Raw genomic sequence first — 20,230 nt, forward strand, 5'->3', positions numbered from 1 at the left:
TCCTAAAGGCAATTTCTAAATAAATTCACTCCAATTGACCGAACGTCAAACGCGCAAACCTAGCGTTATCTATTAAAGCGTCTATGGTAAAAAGTCGAAGTTGCGTCATTCTGAGTGTTAAAGGTACAGTGTATTTTTTCGTTTTGGGTATGCTACGCTTTTCTCGGGATCAAATATTTTGCACCAGTAGGATCGATGATCCAACAAGAGTCTAACTGTAAGATACTTTAGAATAGAAATCGCTTCGCGGTTATTTTCTCTTTTTTTGAATTGCACGCAGACAAATATTCAGGAAAACCATGCATACAAAAAGTAACCTATATGAAGCTGCGTGGTTGCCAACTAAACAAGTTCCAAGTTTACTGCCGTACACAAATGGCAAATGCTCATATTCGCATGTTTACGGTAAAAACATTTTATGGCAAAGGCACACCTTCATGAACTCGGAAGGTCAGGTGTGAGCCCGGAAATTTTAACCCTTTTCCTTTTCCTTAGCAACCGCTGTACCTCCAACTTGAGGCTGCGCTTAGTTGCGCACAGGCTCATCTGGATGCACAGGGTACTTCCTTGTCGATATAGGTAGGATCGAATACGCTAAGGAAACGTTTTGTGGCTACCTCAGTTTTTTTGTTTTTTTTAAAATACCGCGACAAGAGGTGACACTGACGTGAACGGAACAACTGCAAAGTTGCGGCTGGTACGAAAACTATTCTCGGTTCTAGTGTGTTTTTGTGTTCTATAATGTGTATTGTATACGTCAGTTAGCTAGCTTGCCAGCTCTGTATAGGCGGATCTGCCATGTCTAGATGCTCCTCAGCCACTGGAAGTTAATATATGGGACCGGCTTCACTAAAAAGGTAATCTGGTAACTTTCAACAATGTTAGTTAAGCTAGGATGCGTCCGTGTTGTTGAAACATTGATAAATGCACCCCATCAGACCTGCTGTGCTTTTGGCGTCGAGAGCCCATCGAGCTATACCCGCAGTAGCTTTCTGCAGGTGACTGTTGTTTAGGTCAGATCAGATAGCAAGCTTATCAAGTTAACGTGCACTGTCCTGGCCGTAATAAATACGTTTTACTTCCACTTCCAGTTCTGTATAGCATGGGTGCTTTGCGTATGATCATGAACGCGAATAATTTGAATTAGCTACTAACGTTATTAATTCTTGGCCGAATTTCGGTTATGTAATGGGAACTGAAAGTGCACGTAAAATGTAGTGAAGTATTTGTACGATTAACACAACACAAGTCAACTTGCATCTATTTAGTTAATCTTAAAATTTTATATATTAAAAACGATTGAATGTCTTATTAAAAAGAGACAGGCAACTTGTTTGTTATGCGTGCAATATTTAAGTTATGCGTGCAATTTGTTTTTACAAAGTGTCAACTTCTGTTTGACTTGTTAAGTCTTACGTTAAAATGTAACATTTCATACCATGCAACGCATCGATTTTATACCATGTAGTGTTACGTCTTTTTATCTCGCTATACTACTGTCTTAGGGCTGTGGAGGCTGCTAGCTAAACTGACCTGCTTCTAGCTAGCATGCAGTCAAGGCAAGAAGTAAAGGGTACGCAGTGTCATATTCAGTGAAAGTGGTCGTGGGAACTATATCAAAAATATAGGCTACTTGTCTGTTTTCTCAGACATGGAGACAGCGTCCTGCTAGACCTTGCACCTCCAAGACTGTCCCAGTGGTGACCAGACAGTGCTTTCACGTCTTCTGTCATGGCTGCAGACCCGCCCAGAAACGGCGGACAGGCAAATTCTGCAGAGATCAAAAAGTCGGAACCCAGAGTCAACGAGAAGAAATGCTGTAAGTACTCCATGCCGTGCTTTTGTAATGCAGTTTGAACCGTGCAACACTATTAGTTGATACACTGGCTAAATTGACAAGACTTCATGCTTAGATTTTCCCTACATATGATCTGTGCAATGCAACGCGAAAGATACAAAAATGCAGTTATTGGCAGAGTATCGTTAACCGCTTTAGGTTTAGAGATACACTGTCTTTCCTTGGAATAGGGGCGTGTCAGAAAATCCAAATAACGTGTCGTTCGCTTTTAGTTCGCATTTGGCATTAATTAGTACAGTGTGTTCGTGAGAATGGGTAGTGTGATTTGGGACATCACATATGACGGTAACACGTAGTGTGAGTCTCTCACCTTCCATACCTGATTCCAACAGCCCGCGAAATTTACTTTGATGAGGATCTAGTGCAGAACATTCAGGCTGTTTTACAGCCATGGTAGATGTGGCCATTTTTGAACCACAGTGAAATTAACTTTGTCATAACTTACGGTTCTGCATCAGTGAACTGCTAACTATGTGACTCCAGTTCTGCTTCCAAGGCCACCCCTCCAGACACACACTCGTACGTGCACATACACCACAGATTTTTTTTCCATTGCAAAAAAATTCAAATTCACAGACTCATTTCTGCTAGGAGTGGCAATCATTACAAAAACATGTTATGCTATGAATACTTCATGTTGTTGTGGACATTTGATACTTTGTTCAGTCTTTGAACGTGCTGTTCCAGGAACCCAAATGACCTCTAACAGACTTATGCTTTATTCAAAATTAAGATGTAAAATAACAGTTTTCAAAGTTCATCATTGTTTGCTGCTGGTGGTGGTGGTGGTGGTGGGGGTGGGGGGGGGGGGGGGGGGGTATTTTAAGGTATTCATCTTTTCAACTTAAGTTGCTAAGTGACTACTGTTGGAGAAACCACAGCTGTAGGCAAGGGTGGAGAGAATGGAAAAATGCATCAGCCCTTTAACTCTCTCAATCATTTATTGTATCATTTATTTCCCGTTTGGAACCCCAGGAAAATATCTGAGCAGTATCCGTGCTGGGTCAGTCTTTTCAAGTGGACACATTTAATACCCGCTCAACAAAAATACGCTGTTTGAACGAACAGGTTCAAAAGCTACTGTCGTTAGGACTCAGACCCAGCACTCTGTGTGAGCTTGACAAACCAGTAAACTTGGTAGACTAGAGTTCAGCAGGCCTGCACTGCGTGAGCACAGCAGTCACAACCTCGAACCCTAGAAGTGGACGGGAGGAACACAGGGGTGTGTCTTCTCTTTGGTTCTCTGTTACTCTTCTGCACCAAAACTCATTTTTTTGGATATTACTCAGGTGCACACACTAATGTTTTCTTATATCATAAGTCTCTCTGGATAACAGCGTCTGCTTAATAAATTAAAGAAGAGTGAAGGCTATGGCTGATTTTTTTTTGATCAGAACATCAAAACATTTGTAGCTTATTTCAGTCTGCTTCTGTTACAAGTGTCATATTAAAACTATGAAGGACATGCATTTATTTTGGTATTATTGCAAGTTGGAATATTATGGCAAACATAGTTATTTTGATCAGAACACAAGTGAATTGGTGTATAACGCAGATTTTGAATTGTCCTGCATTTCAATTCAAATTCAGGGATTCCATGGGCTAGCACGACCACTGTAATCTAATCTAAAATTTGTCTGCTGTTTACTGTGAAGATAGTGTTGTTACCTAACACCCTGTGTTGCTACCTGAAACTGATAAGAGGATGTCTTAAAGCCAGACAGTACTTTCATTTGTTTAGATGAGAGAGTAAAGATCAAAGTGATCACCTTATCGTTTGCTTCCTCCATTTACTCATTCAGGAAATTGTTTGAGCCTGCAATAAAAGTAATTTCCATATGGTGTAGAGTTTACCCTTTAGTTATTTTGGCAGCTGAGTGTTGTACAGTTGCAGTACAGTTATTTCCACTCACTGTGATTGTTTTATTTGAGTCTTTTTAAGTCTCGCCAAGGCTCCTCAGTTTCTTACCCTTGTCCGCCACATGCATCGCTGCTGAAACACTTTGGCGGAAACTTGATGACAGATGAGTCATGTCCGTGTGTGATTGAGAGCGCCGACACGTGCCAACCTTCTCCAAGGACCGATAAGACTGCAGACCTTTCAAAAAGAAACAACCACAACAGAGAGCCTCCAGCACCTGGTCTTTTGCTTGCATTTGAAACTTTCATACGCCAGTGTTGCAGAACATTGCACACTGGGAACTGTTTCTTCTCAGTGGCCCTCAGACCAGTGCGCGCTTCAGCTGCTATGGCAGAGACTAAGATACGCAAGGAGCTTCGTCTCTTCGGCAGAGAGAAACCTTTGACCTGATTTGAGATCGAAGGCATATTTTCCCCCACAGTTATTAAGCGGGACACTGTGCTCAAGACCAGACCTGAAGCAGTGGTGGATGCACTTGAGACTGTTGACACATTATCAGGCTGAATAGTCATGTAATCTGTATTCAGCTTTCTCATGTCCTTTAGAAATGACATGATGTGACTGCTGTGTGCTCCTTCATACTTGGGTTTTGAGTGGCTGTGGAACCATCTGGTAAATCTGTTTTTCTGTGTGTGTGTGCGTGCGTGTGTTCCTAGCATGGGCTTCCTACATGACAAACTCACCCACGGTGATTGTGATGATCGGCCTGCCAGCAAGAGGGAAGACCTACATGTCCAAGAAGCTGACACGCTACCTCAACTGGATTGGAGTTCCCACCAAAGGTGAGAGGATTGGCCCAAACCCCACTCCCTCAGACCAATCGCTGCCCGCAGCAATCCTTAGTCAGGCCTAGAACGCGTAACTGGTCTTCTCTGGGTCCTCACATCTGCTCTTGGCTAGTGGCTCGCAAGCAAGATGGAAAAACCTTCTTAATACGCTGTTCAGTCAGATGATTGACACGTGAGCTGGACAGAAAGCCTCCCCCCAATTCTTGGTGCACGGTCTGCCATTAATGTAAAAGGATAAGTCTGCTCTAAGCACTGGAGCAAGCATATCATGCCTGTAAATGATGTCGTCTGATCCAAATGTGCACACTCATTCTGTCGCTGTTTGCTAAAGTGAGTGCTCTTGTTGTACAGGGCCTGCATGCTCTCAGCGCTGCGTATTGTAAACAGCTTCTGGCCTGTGGTTTGTAATTGATCTATGGGGGGTAGAGACATTAGCTGCGCTATCAAAGCTGGTAGGTGGTAGAACCTGTTAGCCTGCAGTCTTCATTTTGTCAGACGCCGAAGAGGCATGCGGGCGGTGTGCGCCCACGTCTGGCATGCGCTGAACCGCTGAACCTCATCCCTGTGTTCCTCCGGCAGTGTTCAACCTCGGCGTGTACCGGCGGGAGGCTGTCAAGGCCTACAAGTCATACGACTTCTTCAGACACGACAACAAGGAGGCCATGCAGATAAGGAAGTAAGTTTTGAGTTTGACACTCACGGCGCCCCCTGCTGCCAGTCCCCCCGTCGTGGCGGGTGCGGCTTGCGACCGATGAGATGTGGCCACCTGCCTCCTTTTGTGACCGAACTATGCAGGAATTTGACCATGCAACATTGCACTTTTGATGTACTTTACAAGTGCCCACAATGAATACAGACGTACTGCGTAGGTGTATTCTGCACCAAAGTGTGAGAGTTTCCTTCTGCATTTTCCTGGAAATGTTGGGCAGTGGAAGAAGAATTTAGAACTTAAAAGGGTAGCTAGTTTTACCCACCATGACACAGTAGACTGCATACAGACATTTGATAACTTGTTATTATGTGGTTTGAAATGACACAGCAGCTATATGGCAAATGCCATTTTTCCCTTGTGAAAATAGCTACCTGCATGGCCATTTCTGCCTTGCCTTCTAAATCTGATTGGCTGTGGTGCCCTCTGGAGGCCGGACAAAAATAACTTTCTCAGTCCTGCTCCTGGAAATAATTCTCTAGATCTTTTTTTGTTGCGATGTTTGGCAGCGTTTTTCAGAGACGCTAGCTGAACTCAAGCTGTTCTCTTTTTAAAGAATGTGTCACTGTGGTTTGTTCTGACCTGGCCAGGGCCCCTTGAAAGGACTCACTTTGGGTGGATTTACAGCCAAACTGAAAAGTCCCTGTAAAATGAGTAACAGCAGGGGTTAGCCAGCCGCTGCACCCACAGAGACACCGCGGGCGAGGCAGTGAAACATTGACCGGTAGGAACTGCTGTGTCACTGTCATTGCAGCCCCAGCTTATTCTGTAACCGCTCTCCAGTGTCCTGATGTTGGAACGAGATGAAACCGTACGCAGGGCACTGTTGTGTTTTTCCAGAGCAAGTGCATTTTAGGCCATCGGGCGCTTTCCTGGTCGGTCGATGCCCCTCTTTGACGGTCGCTGATGGGACGTCCTGTGGTCGATTGTGGCCATTCCCGATCGCATTACGCCGACGCGCCCAAACTCAGAATTAGCATTTTACCTCCCAGGGGGGTGACCGTGAAAGCGACTGTGTTCGCAAAAAGTCAGTGGGATGTATTGTCCGTTGTCAGCAAAAGCCCCCTCTTTTACAGAAAATAATATTTGTAAATGGATAGACCTGCAGGGCTGAGAAGTATATATCATGTGAAATATTAAAAACTATTGGTTCATAACCTCCATTCTGCTCTGGAGTTGTATCTTACCCAGCCCACCATCCCGCTTCCGTTTCATAACATGCTGGCTGTGTCAGGCTGGACGATGGGCATGCGAGTGCAGAGGTGAAGACCCCCGTGGTTCAGTAGGGGGGCGAGCTTAAAAATATGAGAAGCAGGGGAGTAGTGCGGTATTACAGTGTGAAAAAGAGGAGTGCACGTCTGGGTGTAACTGACACAGAGTATGTTTTTTACATGGACTTGGTTCACAACTCAGTTCAGTTGGTGTTTATTTGCTGGGTAAAACGTGATAAAATGGTATTCAAAGACCGCATGTGTGTATCCCTTAATAAGCCCCAGAAGGCCCTCGATGATGAGACTGAGACCAGCCTGTGAAAAATCTGTTGTCTCACACTGTCAATGTGTTGGATACCATCACCATCCCTTTGCCTTCCCCCTCCTGTTACCCTGGTAATGCCGTCTCCAATGGCTTCGAACCCCCTTCCCCTCCTTTTCTAATTTCATTAAGAGGACTTTAAGTGAGGGAGGAGTGGTCATCACATGCTCGCATACTTGTGATTGCACTGTGTCATTAAGGGGGGGTGGGGTGAGATTTAAACCGCCCCTGATAGTGCTGCCTGGATATGAGGTGAGGGCATGCTGTGTGTGTGTGTGTGTGTGTGTGTGTGTGTGTGTGTGTGTGTGTGTGTGTGTGTGTGTGTGTGTGTGTGTGTGTGTGTGTGTGTGTGTGTGTGTGTGTGTGTGTGTGTGTGTGTGTGTGTGTGTGTGTGTGTGTGTGTGTGTGTGTGTGTGTGTGTGTGTGTGTGTGTCTGTTCACTCTGCTCATCTCTCGTTCCCTCAGGCAGTGTGCCTTAGTGGCACTGCAGGATGTCAAGTCCTACCTGAATGAGGAAGGAGGCCAAATTGCCGTAAGAAACACATTTTTCTTCTTCCTCTTTTCCCATCTGCTACCTCTTCCTCTTCGGCTTTAAGCCGCTGCGTGATTAAAAGGGGATTTCAGCCCCTGGTGTCTGAGCTGCAGAACTCCAGATGGGTTCGGGTGAAAGGGGAGAGTTGTGCAGGAGCCAGGTCTTTGATTGGCTGCTCTGTTCATCCTGTTCCCTGAGAGCAGGGTCTGTGTTTCTGTCTGTGGAGCGTGGTGGAGATGGTGCTTAATACTGGTGCTCACAGTGAGGCTGGTGCAGTTATCGCATCTTCATATGTCTGGTGTTTGTATCATTTATTCTCCCAAGAAAAATACCTGTGTGTGTTTATGTGCATGTGCGTGTGTGTGCGCATGTGCGTGCATGTGTGCGTTTTCTAGGTTTTTGATGCCACAAACACCACCAGAGAGAGGAGAGACCTCATCCTTTGTTTTGCGATGGAGAACTCATACAAGGTAAACGTGAAGGTGGAGATGAGCTCCCCAGATTCCGTAGCTGCGCCCTGCTTACATCACCTGAGGAGCTGGAGCAGTTTGCCACACAGAGTTTGCAGATTCTTGCATAAAGAAGACCCAGAGAAGACCAGCTATGCGTGCTAGGATTGATGTCTAAAATGCAGTATGATTGCTACATTCCATATATGCATGTCAGGTGCATCTACTTGAAATGCTAGAAAAGTGCAATATAAAATTATCATATCCCCATCTCCAGCAAGATTCCCAAATTTGATTTTATTTAAAAACAAACTGTATGATGTGAAGGTGGTGTAATCAAGGTCATGCATTAGATAATGAGCATTAGATCAATAGTGTCAGTGTAATGTGTATCAGTGTATCGAGCATTACTGTAATGAGTATTGGTGTTAATGTAATGAGCACTAGTGTAATTGGTGTTAGTGACTACGTGACTCTTTTCTCTCAGGTGTTTTTTGTGGAGTCGGTGTGTGACGACCCTGAGGTCATTGCTGCTAATATTCTGGTAAGTTACTGTATAATGTAATTTGACTCTCACAAAATGAACATAATCACACTTTTGCCAAGCACATTCACAGTAAATGATCCATGCCTCATTTTGTCTGTTTGTCCTTTTCAGTTGATATTAAACATTGACGTTCATTTGCAGTTGAATTTCAATTGACATTTTCTGAAGGCTTGTCATTGATGTTTTACAACAAAGACATACGCGTGTCTTTCCTGTGTTCGTTTGTATGAGTAACTTGCTTTTTCTCTCACAGGAAGTAAAGGTTTCCAGTCCAGATTATCCAGAGAGACACAGGGAGAGAGTGATGGATGACTTCCTGAAAAGAATCGAGTGCTACAAAGTTACATATCAACCATTAGATCCAGATGACTACGACAAGTGAGAATGCTTTTATTTAAAGAATGCTTTTATTTCCCTTTAATCATTGACATAAATCGATAGGCATTTATAGTCTTCTTGGATGTGTTTTCTCTCTGAAATCGAAACTATTTTCAACCAAGAATTATGGCGCAGTAACAGAAAGAATCCACTTGGTGGACACATTGTTCTTTGGGCTAATAACTGGAAAATCAAGGAAACCATGACTAGGTTCAGGTACATGATGTATTTGTATTTGAAAATGCATTTTTGCATATTTCAGTTGTCAAATAAAACGTCACAAATAAATACCTCTGTTAAATGAAAATCTATTTGGAATACCCTCAAATAGTATGCCCTACCACAGATCCATTTGAATTGATAATAATATAGAACTTTGTTCTTATAGTATGTATTTACTACTAATTTATCATACAAAATAATTACTAATTTCTCAAATCTGGCCTAGTTATGGGGTATTTGTGGAACCCAGCGAGTGTGGGTTTACCGTTGTATAATGACATGCAGACTGTAAGGATAACTTCAGGAATTCAGCGTGTGTGGTGGTGATGTCATCACCCTGTGCTCGCTCCACCCTGCCCAGGGACATGTCCTTCATCAAGGTGATCAACGTGGGCCAGCGTTTCCTGGTGAACCGGGTGCAGGACTACATCCAGAGCAAGATCGTGTACTACCTCATGAACATCCACGTGCACTCTCACTCCATCTACCTGTGTCGCCACGGAGAGAGCGACCACAACATGGAGGGGCGCATCGGGGGCGATGCAGAGCTCTCTGCGCGGGGGAAGCAGGTACGGGTTAGCCCCCCCGCCCCCTCAGGAGAGGATGCACAGCCTGCACTCACCACAGTGGGTGCTTACAACTTCAGTGACACTTTCCACTGAATGTCTTCCTCTCTCCCTCTCTCCGTTTCTCTCTCTCTCAGTTTTCCCATGCTCTCCGGGGCTTTCTTGAAGAACAGCACCTGCCGGACCTGAAGGTGTGGACCAGCCAGCTGAGGAGGACCATCCAGACGGCCGAGGAGCTGGGCGTGCCCTACGAGCAGTGGAAGATCCTCAACGAGATCGATGCTGTCAGTACTGCCCTTCGACCCCCACACCCTTAATCACGGTCACATTACACATGACGAAAAGCTTGTGTAAGCCTGGTGTGTGTGTGTTTGTCTCTGTGTGTGCGTGTGTGTGTGTGTTTGTCTCTGTGGGTGCGCGTGTGTGTGTGTGTGTGTTTGTCTCTGTGTGTGTGTGCGCGCGCGTGTGTGTGTGTGTTTTGTGTGTGTACTTGTTTTCATGTTTCCTTGTTTGTCTCTCAGGGGGTGTGTGAGGAGATGACCTATCAGACGATCCAGGACTCATATCCAGAGGAATTTGCTCTGAGGGACCAGGACAAGTATCACTACCGCTACCCCGGAGGAGAGGTGACCCTGGCATTCCCTGAGAGCGAAGTCCCCTCTCTCTGGAGCCTGGAGCTCAGTGTGTCCCCTCTCTCTCTCCGTAGTCCTACCAGGACCTGGTGCAGCGCTTGGAGCCAGTGATCATGGAGCTGGAGAGGCAGGGCAACGTGCTGGTCATCTGCCACCAGGCCGTCATGCGCTGCCTGCTCGCCTACTTCCTGGACGAGAGCGCAGGTGTGTGCAAATGTGAAGACACAGGTCGACACACACGCGTGCACAAACACACGCACTCATATGTCCCTTCTGTACTCACAGACAGACACACTATACATGTACACCCAAACAGACAAACACATGAGCAAACACACACTCGTATGTCGCTTCTGTACTCACACAAAGATACAGCATACACATACGCTCAATCGCACATCACACACACACGCACTGCATTTCCATGCTCTTTTGTTCTATTGAGTCCTAATAGCTTGTCCTTGGCGGTCGAGGTAAGGCGGTAGTGAGTTTCAGTCCCTTGCCTCATAGTGCAGCAGCGCCTCCTCTGGCTGAGGCAGCACCTGCAGCCAGCCTGCACCGGCTGTGCGTGTGCTCCAGTCCTGCAGCGCAAACACAGCGCAGCTCTATAGATGCAGCAGTGCATGGGGCATGCACCAGGGGGCGGGCTCTGGTGGGACCGCCTAGAAAATTTAATTTGGCATTCCAGATTGGTAAATAACAAAAACACTTGTTAAAAAGCAGTTTCTGGTTTTTTTAAGGGTTAAACATAAGTATTTTCCCTGACCGATATAAAGCTCTACAGCTATTTCGTCCTTGGAACCAGCAGTCTAAATATGCAGATGTTTGACCTGCGCAATCAAGGCCTTGATTAGTGTTGAATAGAAGCAGCATCAGAATGGTTCCTTTCAACGAGACACAACAAATGCCATTTCTCACCAACAGCACCCTGCAGGCTAGCTGTTTTACAGGGATGAGCTTGGTAATGGTAATTATAAACTGCATGTTTTATGAGAAATTAAATCATTCAAAGTGCGTAATTCTTCCCCTCTAATCAGGACTGATTTAAACCTGACACCAGGTGAGTTCAGTCTCTGGCCAATTGGTGGCAATAATTTGTCAAATAACTTTGAAGTAGAAAATGAAAGCCCAAGCACTACTGACCTCGAGGGCCAGTAGACTAAATAAATATTAGGAGGTGCCATCTCCCAAATAAGATATTATACCAAGGTCCTGACCCATTCTGGTTATAAGCTGTAAGGATATAACCTTGGTCACAGGGAGGAAAACAAGTTTATTTAGATGTGGTTGCAAGGAGGAAAACAAGTTTACCTGACTCCATTAACCTGTAATATGGATGTTTATGCTAATACAGGTTTGCGTATACATGTTTTTTTCTATACCAGCTAGCATTCAAGTTTCTCACAATGTTACTGAAAAGTTAGGTCCATGGTATAAAAATGGCATAACATCACAGCAAGATTGTGAGACTGTTTTGCATTAACTGGGATGCAGCTGTGCATCTTAAGAACTGAATGGGGAGAAAAAAGTGTTGGGTTGTGGCCTTGCAGTCATGTGACTTAGGTGAGGGATGGTTTCTTTTTTGTGTCGCATGCCTCGCTTTCTTGCTTTTTGGTGGTTCAGATCTGGGTTTTGCCCAATTTTGTTTTCTGTTTTCACTGTAAAACATCTTTGCGATGGTGTCTTTGAATTGAATTGAATTGAATGCTCCAGCCATGTTGTCACCTGCCTGCCTCCTCAGACGATTTACCCTACCTGAGGTGCCCCCTGCATACCGTACTCAAGCTCACCCCGGTGGCTTATGGTAAGACAACCACATGCCCTGGGCCATGTGGGGGAGGGGGGGGGGGGAACAGGATCTTTATTCTCTCTGCGCAAAACGGTCGCGTTATATTGTGACCGTAACCTTTCCCTTACAGGATGTAAGGTGGACACATTCGACTTGAAGGTTGCCGCTGTTGACACTCACCGGGACAAGCCGTTGGTAAGTGAATGCACCCTCCCCCCCCCTTAGTCTGTCATTTTATGAAAAGCAACTGAACTGTGAAAGCGATGAATAGGACTATGGAAACTAGGGAAAAGCTAGGTTGAGATGCAAAGAAGAGTTGCCATTGAAATTGTATCAAATTGGCAGGTTTGTGTTCAGCAATGACAGGCCATAACTGTCTAGAACTTTCTCTTACTGGTAGTGTACGTAACTGTTTAGCTCAAACCCAAAATATAAACCAGCTGTCAAGTTCATTTAGTGATGTCAGTGGGGCCTGTGACTTCTGTTTGGATGTGACATCTGTGTGGACCAGTCACGCTCATAAATGTGACCACCATGCCTGCTTAATGGCTTGACACCTACACAGTGGTGAGGCCAGATGGAACAAAACAGTCTGGTTTTGGTTTGGCTGCTAGTGTTCACTCAGTGTTTTTCATCGTTCCTGCCATTGTTGGCAGTATCCCCTGGGTTCCAGTCAGACGCCCACACGTGCAGCCCTGCTTCGAGTTACAACCAGCTAAAATTTCATGTCTTGGAGTGGCCTGCCAAAGTTGGCTAAAATGTTTTGTACTATGTATGTCATTTCAATTGCATTTCAGATGCACAATAGAGTCATTGTATTTAGCCTATTGTCTCTTCACAGAGTTTTTTGTCCACTCCACATTAGCCTTGTTAGCATGCTATCCAAAGGCCATGTCGTCATGTTGGACCATTCAAGCTGCTTTGAATCTCTTCTCACATCATCATAGCAGGTGTGACTCCAGTCCTGGAGGGCCACAGTGTCTGCCGGGTTTTGGCATTTTACAGCACGTAAAAGGATTAATTGAAGTTACCGATTGGCTACGGGTCCAAAGGCCTCTTGCTGCTGATTGAAGGAATAGAGAAAACCCTGCAGACTCTGTGGCCCTCCAGGATTTGAGTTTGACACAGCACAGAGCTACATTTTTTTGTCTGCTTCTTTTGGGTTCACCATTTCCTCGTGCTTGAATCCAGTTCCAGTTGTCTTGGGTTTCTTATTTTCCTGGAGTTAGCATTTGTTCTGTGAAGTCCTGATTAAAAGCTGTCAGTCGGCTTCTCCCTGTCACAGTATATGCGCCTGATATGTATGTGTGTGCTCATTTGCCCCAGAGTTGGTTAAACGTGGGATGGGCTTTTTTTTCCACCGCACTAGGTTCAGTCTCAGTAGAGGCATTCACTGTATGATGAAACTGTAAACTTTGTCTACTGCAGGTCCTGTGTTTTTGCTTCACTTCAGGGTTGAATTTTCGGGCTATTGACAGCAGAAGATGATAATATCAGTCGGCAAAGATGCCCACACACCTGCAGTCCTGTCGTGGTTATACTGTGAATACATTGAGTGTCTGTAAAACTCCGGTCACATGACATCTAAAATGCAACAATCGCCACTGGGCCTTCTCGCCTCGCAATCCCATAAGGTCGATGCTAAGACCTGCTCAGTCCTGTCTTTGTTGGTGGTTTGACAATCGTGGTGGTCCCTGTCCTCCCTCCCTCTCTCCCCACCCCCCTCCCCTCCTCCCCCTCTTTTTTATTGTTTCTGGTGTCTCCTGTCTCTGATCAGGATAAAGTGGGGATGGAGCCTGCCCCTGTCCCCATGAGGAGGAATAGTTACACCCCCCTGTCCAGTCATGACCAGGTCAAGCGACCCCGCCTCTACAGCGCCGGCAACAGGCCCGCGGTGCCCCTCGCCCCCCCTCCCACCACCACCCTGCAATTCATCGACGCACCAGAGGGGGCAGTGTCGGAGCAGAGCCAAGTTAGTGTCTGTAGTCCCCCTGCTGTTGATCTGGCACTCGGCTTGTGATCACCCTAATTTAAACTCAACCACCCCCACCCCCACCACTGCCCTTAGCACACCCCTTGCCCCACCCCCCCACCCCCTTTACACCCCTGATGATTACTTGATTACTGTGATCAGCTGTGTGAGTGTGGCTTGTTTTCACAATCATTTGCTTTTTGGGCTCGGACTCACTTCCTCACTGGCTGTACACCTGTCCTGCATGCCTGTCTCCTCTACCTGTCTCTTACGTCATGGTCACCAGGTGTGTGTCACTGCCTTTTCTGCTTAACCTCTAAATCCAGCATTATGTCATAATATCAGTACATAACACCGCATACATTTAATACATGAGCTGCTTGAAAATTTTGTATATCTACTGTACAAACAAATATTAAGAATTTGATAGCAAAATTGTAGTCATTCTGTGTAAGGGCCATGTTCTGAAACGTGTTGTTATTCAGGTCTGTGATGTTTGGATCATCAACAAGTGAAAAGATGTTCATTCTTTAAGTAAGGAATAATCCACAGCGAGGTATGCGTTAAAGGGCGACTGAGGAGGCGAAGGGAAAACCTGACAAAGTGGAGGGTGGTTGCCTCCAGAGAGATAACACACACCTCAGAGTGGATTATTTTGCTTATATCATGGTCATCTGCCGAAGATTGGCAATTTGCCCTCAACATATAAACTTTTTGCTGGCACTAACTACTTTAAGCCTTGGAGACTGCGAGGTGGTGTCTGCCCTCCAGTAGGCTAGTCACTGAGGGAACGCAAGTTACTGTACCTTTTGTCTGCAGAATAACATTAGCTTGGCTACAATAAAATTTAGCTATTTCTGTGAAGGTAATGCTTTTATGTGGTCAGTCCAATTCAGTTAAAAGTTCAGTCATGAATTGGAAAAATCCCGGTATGTTCAATTCATGTTCAAAGATCATGAATTGTATTTACATCCATTTGCTGAATTGAAATGCCAACAGTGGCGTTCATGCACGTGTAAGTTTTACAAGCATTTTTTTAGGATTATCACATTCCATAAAGCATAAAGACAACCAGTATACAGGTAAAAGACATAAATATAACAGATTTTTGAGTCCATTTATTCCCTCTTATATACTGTACTTTCTTTGAAATATTATTGTGTTGTCTTTTGAGAATTTTTAAAACAATTCTGTTGAAAACATCGATGCAACTGTCTGTGATCTTGTGCATTTTCTAGTTAATGTAATGAGCATGTGTTTTAAGTCTCAAGCCAAAGCCTGTAGCAGTGGCTATTTGCTTGGCTATGTGATGCTCACACGTGAGTTTTCTTTTTTTTTCTGTCACTTTGTTTCTGTCCATCTGTCCTCACAGCTTCTTCTGGGAATCGCCCGTCTGTGAGTACCTGAGAGGGCTCGCTTGTGCTGTCATTTCTCACCCAGATCAGATTAACATAAGCTAGGTCCAGTGACACAGAAAGAAACGGACAAAAGCTTTAAGACTACCAAGTCTAATTTTATAATGATACGTGCGTATACAGGTCTGTTGAATGAGCCATGTGCTCTTTCCACTTCCTGTTTTAAACTTGGATGCTAACGCTTTTGTCTGTTACAACGGGACGTAGCCGTACGAATGTGTCACACAGACACTCGTGCCGATTGGCTGGCTTGCAGATTTGTCTCTTAAGCCCTCAATGACCCATCGCTCCATGTAACATGGAGTGATGATGTCACCAAGTAGACTGTCTACAAGGAATCATCATCAAAAAATACATGTTATGCACCTTCAAAGCCTCACTGTCGGTTTCTTCACTAAGAGAGTTGTGCAACTAAATTACTCCCAATTTTTCCTAAAAGCCTTTTATCATTTACTGTATTTTTGCCAGTGGTGACCAGGTTAATTAATTAACGAGCTTATTGCCATCGTCACAGACTGGTGTATTAAAGGCGCAGTAAATGTACAGTTTGTATTGCACAATTAACACACAGTACTACGTGTGGGAGGCTGTTCAGAAATGAGTCTGTTGCTGTAATATTCCTTTGTTTGTGGGATTTTCTCCACAGAGCCACCATCAGTTCTCCATTTGGTTTTGAGCCTACCACATAATAATAGTGGAGGCAGGTTAAAAGCTGACTCTCAAAATAAGGATTTGTGAGCTTAAGGGATAACTTTGGCGTCCACTGGCTGACTTATTGCGTGTGCTCACTTTGCAGTGAATGGCAGTAATTCAGTATCATTTAATAGCAGAGGCGAAAATTCCAACAGCCACTGAGCAGACTTTGTTTTGGTCATGATTTTTTTCCCTTTCCTGTTTTGTCTCATGGGTTATCTTCTTGTAGTTCCCACCATTTTAGCTTCTTGGGAATCTTGTTGGTTTTGTTTTGCAGTGCTTTGATATATAGATAGCATGCTGCCCTGCTGTAATCTCTTAGTGTGCTGAGAAAAATTTCTTAGAGTAGTTATACGAAGGCTCGACCATCTGAACTGTTCTGAACCAACCCTGTTTGCAGTCTTTTTACATGTGGTTTGGTTTCATGACTGATTCACAGAGATGGTCAAGACCTTCAGCTTTCTGCTGCTATTGATGTGGTCCGCCAGCTGTTCATAGTACAGGTATATAAGCGCCATCAGCTATGCCGGGGATAGTGATGTCATAGCCTCAGTGCCAATAGGAGCCAGCCTGAGCACTGACAGGATGCGACGTGGGCGGTAGCCATGTTTGTGTCTCTTTCTCCCGAAGGAATCATTCGGCCTCCGCCCAGGAGACTCTGGTGACCGTGTCGGCATCTGAATAGCGGGGAGGCGTTTCTCCTCTGCCTCCACCGCCTCTACCTGCTCCTCCATCTCCTGGGACGCGCCCTCCTCCACCCCGGTTGCTCTGCCCCTCTCCACCTGGTCCCAGGGCCCATTGACTTTATTTAGGAGACGGCTCTGCACTCCTTCCATTTTAGCTCATAAAGGCAGCTTGTGAGAGCTAATGATGCACGTGGGCAGTAGGCCACATCCTATGCTTCTGGGAAAAGTAACTGCTAATTCAGCTCTTTATTCCTCTTACTGGTGTACAAGAGAGCAACCGATGCCTTATATTAATGAATGTAATTCGATGGAACACTTAGCCACAACATGTCAGCAAATGAAAGGCTTTGGAGATCAGGGAAATGGAGATTGTCTTGTTTGTGTACAATTACCCGTTAGCCAATCAGTGCGTCTCCGTGTTAGTCTGTTATTCAGTTATAGTTGTTTGGCGGGAATACTCAGAGGAACAAGATCATAAATGTGTCAGTTACAGTGTACCGATTTATCCATGAAATCGTTATTTCCTTTTGGAATTTTGTTTGTCATAGAAGCGCCTTGGATTTCCGATAAGCTTCGAATCCAGAGTCTAAACAACATTCTGGTGTTAAAATAGTCCCTAGGAATGTTTGTGGTAAGGAAGGGTGGATGTGTGTTTGTTTTATACATGTGAGGTCACAGCTGTAAGGTCAGGATGGTGGGGATTAAAGTAATTTATCTGTTTTATGAAAAGTGATAAAATGGCGCATTAGTGCACCCTCCATCAGCTCTTCTATTCGGAGATGTGCGTTCAGTTGAGGGGCAGCGTTTGCCTCGACATGATGGCAATCGAGACGGTCATCGTTTAATTTGTGTTTTGCCGGAAGGCGGCCACCACCCGTAATCACACACTGTATATTTTATTATATGTCATCAGGAAAGTAAAATTAAAGACTGTGGGATTGATCTTTGGGTTCTAAAAGCCTGCTGAAAAAATCTCTAATATGTGCCTTACCTTTAAAAACCGTTGCAATTCATGTTCCTACCTTTCATGTCTTCAACTGAACTCTGTAATCCATAATTGATTCATGTCTTTGAGGTGCCTCTGCCCAGGGCATATCCAGCAGTCCTTTTAACAGGAGAAACTGAGAGCAGGGCCAGATTATTAAATCAGCCAATCAGGTCCTTTGAGCAGCTTTAAAAATATCTTGCTGCTTTTCCTAAGAATTGCCAACAATTTTAAAGGTAAGGAGTAATTGCTGGGAGCTGTTAGAGTTACCATATAGTTTATTGTTATTATTATTATTGTTGTTGTTATTTCAAAGAATGTGATAATTTGTTGAATGTGTTGAGTCTATTAGAAAATTCAATTTTTGCATGAGAAATGACACTAATTATATTGAGGCTCAGGGATGCTACGATGGTGCAATTCACAAGAAGTCTTGAGGCATGTCAGTTGTGAAAGTGATACTGTGCATAGCTTTACTCATTCACCTCTGTTCTGTGGTCTGTGGTACGAAAATCTGTTGTGAGGATTTGCACAATGATTCCATTCCTTGTAACTGCAACTCGGCCAGTGAATTCCCTGTCTGCAGCAATCCTATATCTTGGAGCATAAAAAAATCTAATGTATATTGCGAATTAAATTAATGCTTGACTAATTTTATTAACCTTTTAAGATAAATCCTGTTGATTGACCTGATTAGATTACTCCTGGTACTGTGTGCTCTTACCAGTAGAAGCTGTATGTTTGTTGATTTTTTGTTGTTGTTGATTCCCTGATATGCCTGTATATTTCCAGCAAACATACCCGATGCTTGGCTAGTTAGGAGTGCTGTGATTACACACGTTTGTTCTTGCTGGGAAGCGAGCGGGGCGTGTCCGATGTGTCGGAGCGATTGTGTTTGCGTGCCTTGGGGACAGATGTGCATGGAGCTTTTTTGGGAAGGTGCGTCTGGCTCGCACGCATGTGGGCAGAGCCCTTTCAGCGGCACAAAGGCAGGCACTGTTAAAAGCCGCAGGCGCGTGTCTGCTTGTGCTGAAATCATACCATGACTGCGCTCACTTTTCTTAGGAAAATCCGGCTTAACCGTCAGGCCTGCCTGCGACTGTTCCCGCTAACCGACTGCTGTAATACCTCTGCGGATCTCAAACTGGAGCAATGTGACCTGCTCATGGCCAGGAGTAATAAATTGCATTGAGTGACTCGCAAGGTCTCTGAGCATTATTCCGCAACCTCGGGTGACGTGCTTGTGAGGGCTTAACCCACTCGGCCCTCAGATATTCGCTTTTGTTTTTCGCGTGTGGGAAAACACCTGAGCTTTGTGCATCACGCAGTGTTGACAGTGACACTGAAACAATAACCTTTCTTCCTGAACGCACAATAGTGTTCATATGTTTGTTTTGACAAATGCACCCAAAGGAGCTTTGAACTCTGAACGAGTGATCCTATAGAAATGAGCGGCTTGACTCTGTGGAGCGCTCCGTGTTTTTTCCGATTTTTCTGACCCCACGCATGTAGCCACCTGACATGTTTCATCCTCAGTCCTCAGAAGGACTGTTTGAACCAGCACACACGCATGCACACACAAGCACACACACACACACATAGTTTTTTTTATCAGCTGTTTAGGTATTGCCAGGCAGTAACTCCTTTTCTCGATATGTCCGTTTTCTCTAGAAGACAGACGTCACCCGGACCCGGACTGAGGCGCTGGAGACTGTGCCAGAGATCCCAAAGTAACAGTGGGATATTCCCAAAAAAGGTCATTGTTGCTAGGCTGGGTCCTGCCCAGTGGAACTGCCGCCCTTGTTTTGGGCTTTGGAGTCGGGGCACGAGGTTGGCGGAGCACGCGCTCAAGTTCTGGTTGAGACTGGTCTGTCTTAATATATCACTATTTCTTCTCTGACCACCACCCACTCCCCCATATCACGATACATTTAACCATCACATGACACGGCACTTATCTTTCTCCTTTTTCCCATTGTATTAAAACGCACAGTCTGTCAATGAGACTTTTAAACTGCTGTACTGTACTTTCCTGTAATGCTGTTCTATGTTTAGAAATTATTTGCTTGTGGTTATGACTCTTGTGACATGGGGAATGGAATGTTATGCCATGGTATAATGCCTTTGGGATTTACCTGTAGACATGTTTGTAATCCCTTTATCTGTACTACAGATGTAGTCAGACTCCCTGTTGGCTAATCATTATGTGACACCCCAGACTAAAGTAACCAACTTTAGAACACCACAGCGGAGAAAGAAACATTTATTGCAACGAGTCACGTTTGTTTTTGTTTTTTCTATTTCATTCAAGCATCTATGCATGGGAGCATAGAATCTTTGACTCAGGAACTGTTGTTTTGAGCATGTGCTATATGAATGTACCCAGATGCTGCCATAAACAGAGCACCACTGCGGACAGCTCGTGATTGTGATTTATTTTTATCGAACGAACAGTGTGTGCTTTCAATGTTTTTAAAACCAATAATAAATAGCCTGTGTGAATCCTGCGTTGTGTTGGGGAGTATTGACATTCCATATCGTATAAAACTTTATTT

The 20,230-nt window shown here is 44.7% G+C and overlaps 1 protein-coding gene across 7 annotated transcripts; it reads left to right on the forward strand.

The window, feature by feature from the left end:
* Positions 1 to 434: 434 nt before the first annotated feature.
* LOC135234337 (6-phosphofructo-2-kinase/fructose-2,6-bisphosphatase 2-like) lies at positions 435 to 20,182 on the forward strand. 7 transcript variants are annotated; one of them, XM_064298831.1, is made up of 17 exons: positions 435 to 697; positions 1,650 to 1,819; positions 4,436 to 4,561; positions 5,147 to 5,243; positions 7,275 to 7,341; positions 7,737 to 7,811; positions 8,278 to 8,334; positions 8,591 to 8,715; positions 9,299 to 9,506; positions 9,641 to 9,787; positions 10,025 to 10,129; positions 10,210 to 10,339; positions 11,877 to 11,939; positions 12,055 to 12,119; positions 13,702 to 13,896; positions 15,269 to 15,291; positions 16,635 to 18,871. In XM_064298831.1, the coding sequence occupies exons 2-17, from the start codon at positions 1,732 to 1,734 to the stop codon at positions 16,687 to 16,689; spliced, it is 1,626 nt and encodes a 541-aa protein (XP_064154901.1). In that variant the 5' UTR covers positions 435 to 697; positions 1,650 to 1,731; the 3' UTR covers positions 16,690 to 18,871. The 7 variants fall into 7 exon arrangements, 6 of the variants coding, with proteins under 6 accessions (XP_064154901.1, XP_064154905.1, XP_064154906.1 ...); XR_010324088.1 differs by having other exon boundaries at positions 436 to 697; positions 15,269 to 16,507; XM_064298834.1 differs by having other exon boundaries at positions 455 to 579.
* The last annotated feature ends 48 nt before the right edge of the window (positions 20,183 to 20,230 follow it).

Source organism: Anguilla rostrata, chromosome 11 (genome assembly GCF_018555375.3).
Source record: "Anguilla rostrata isolate EN2019 chromosome 11, ASM1855537v3, whole genome shotgun sequence".
NCBI lineage: Eukaryota > Metazoa > Chordata > Actinopteri > Anguilliformes > Anguillidae > Anguilla > Anguilla rostrata.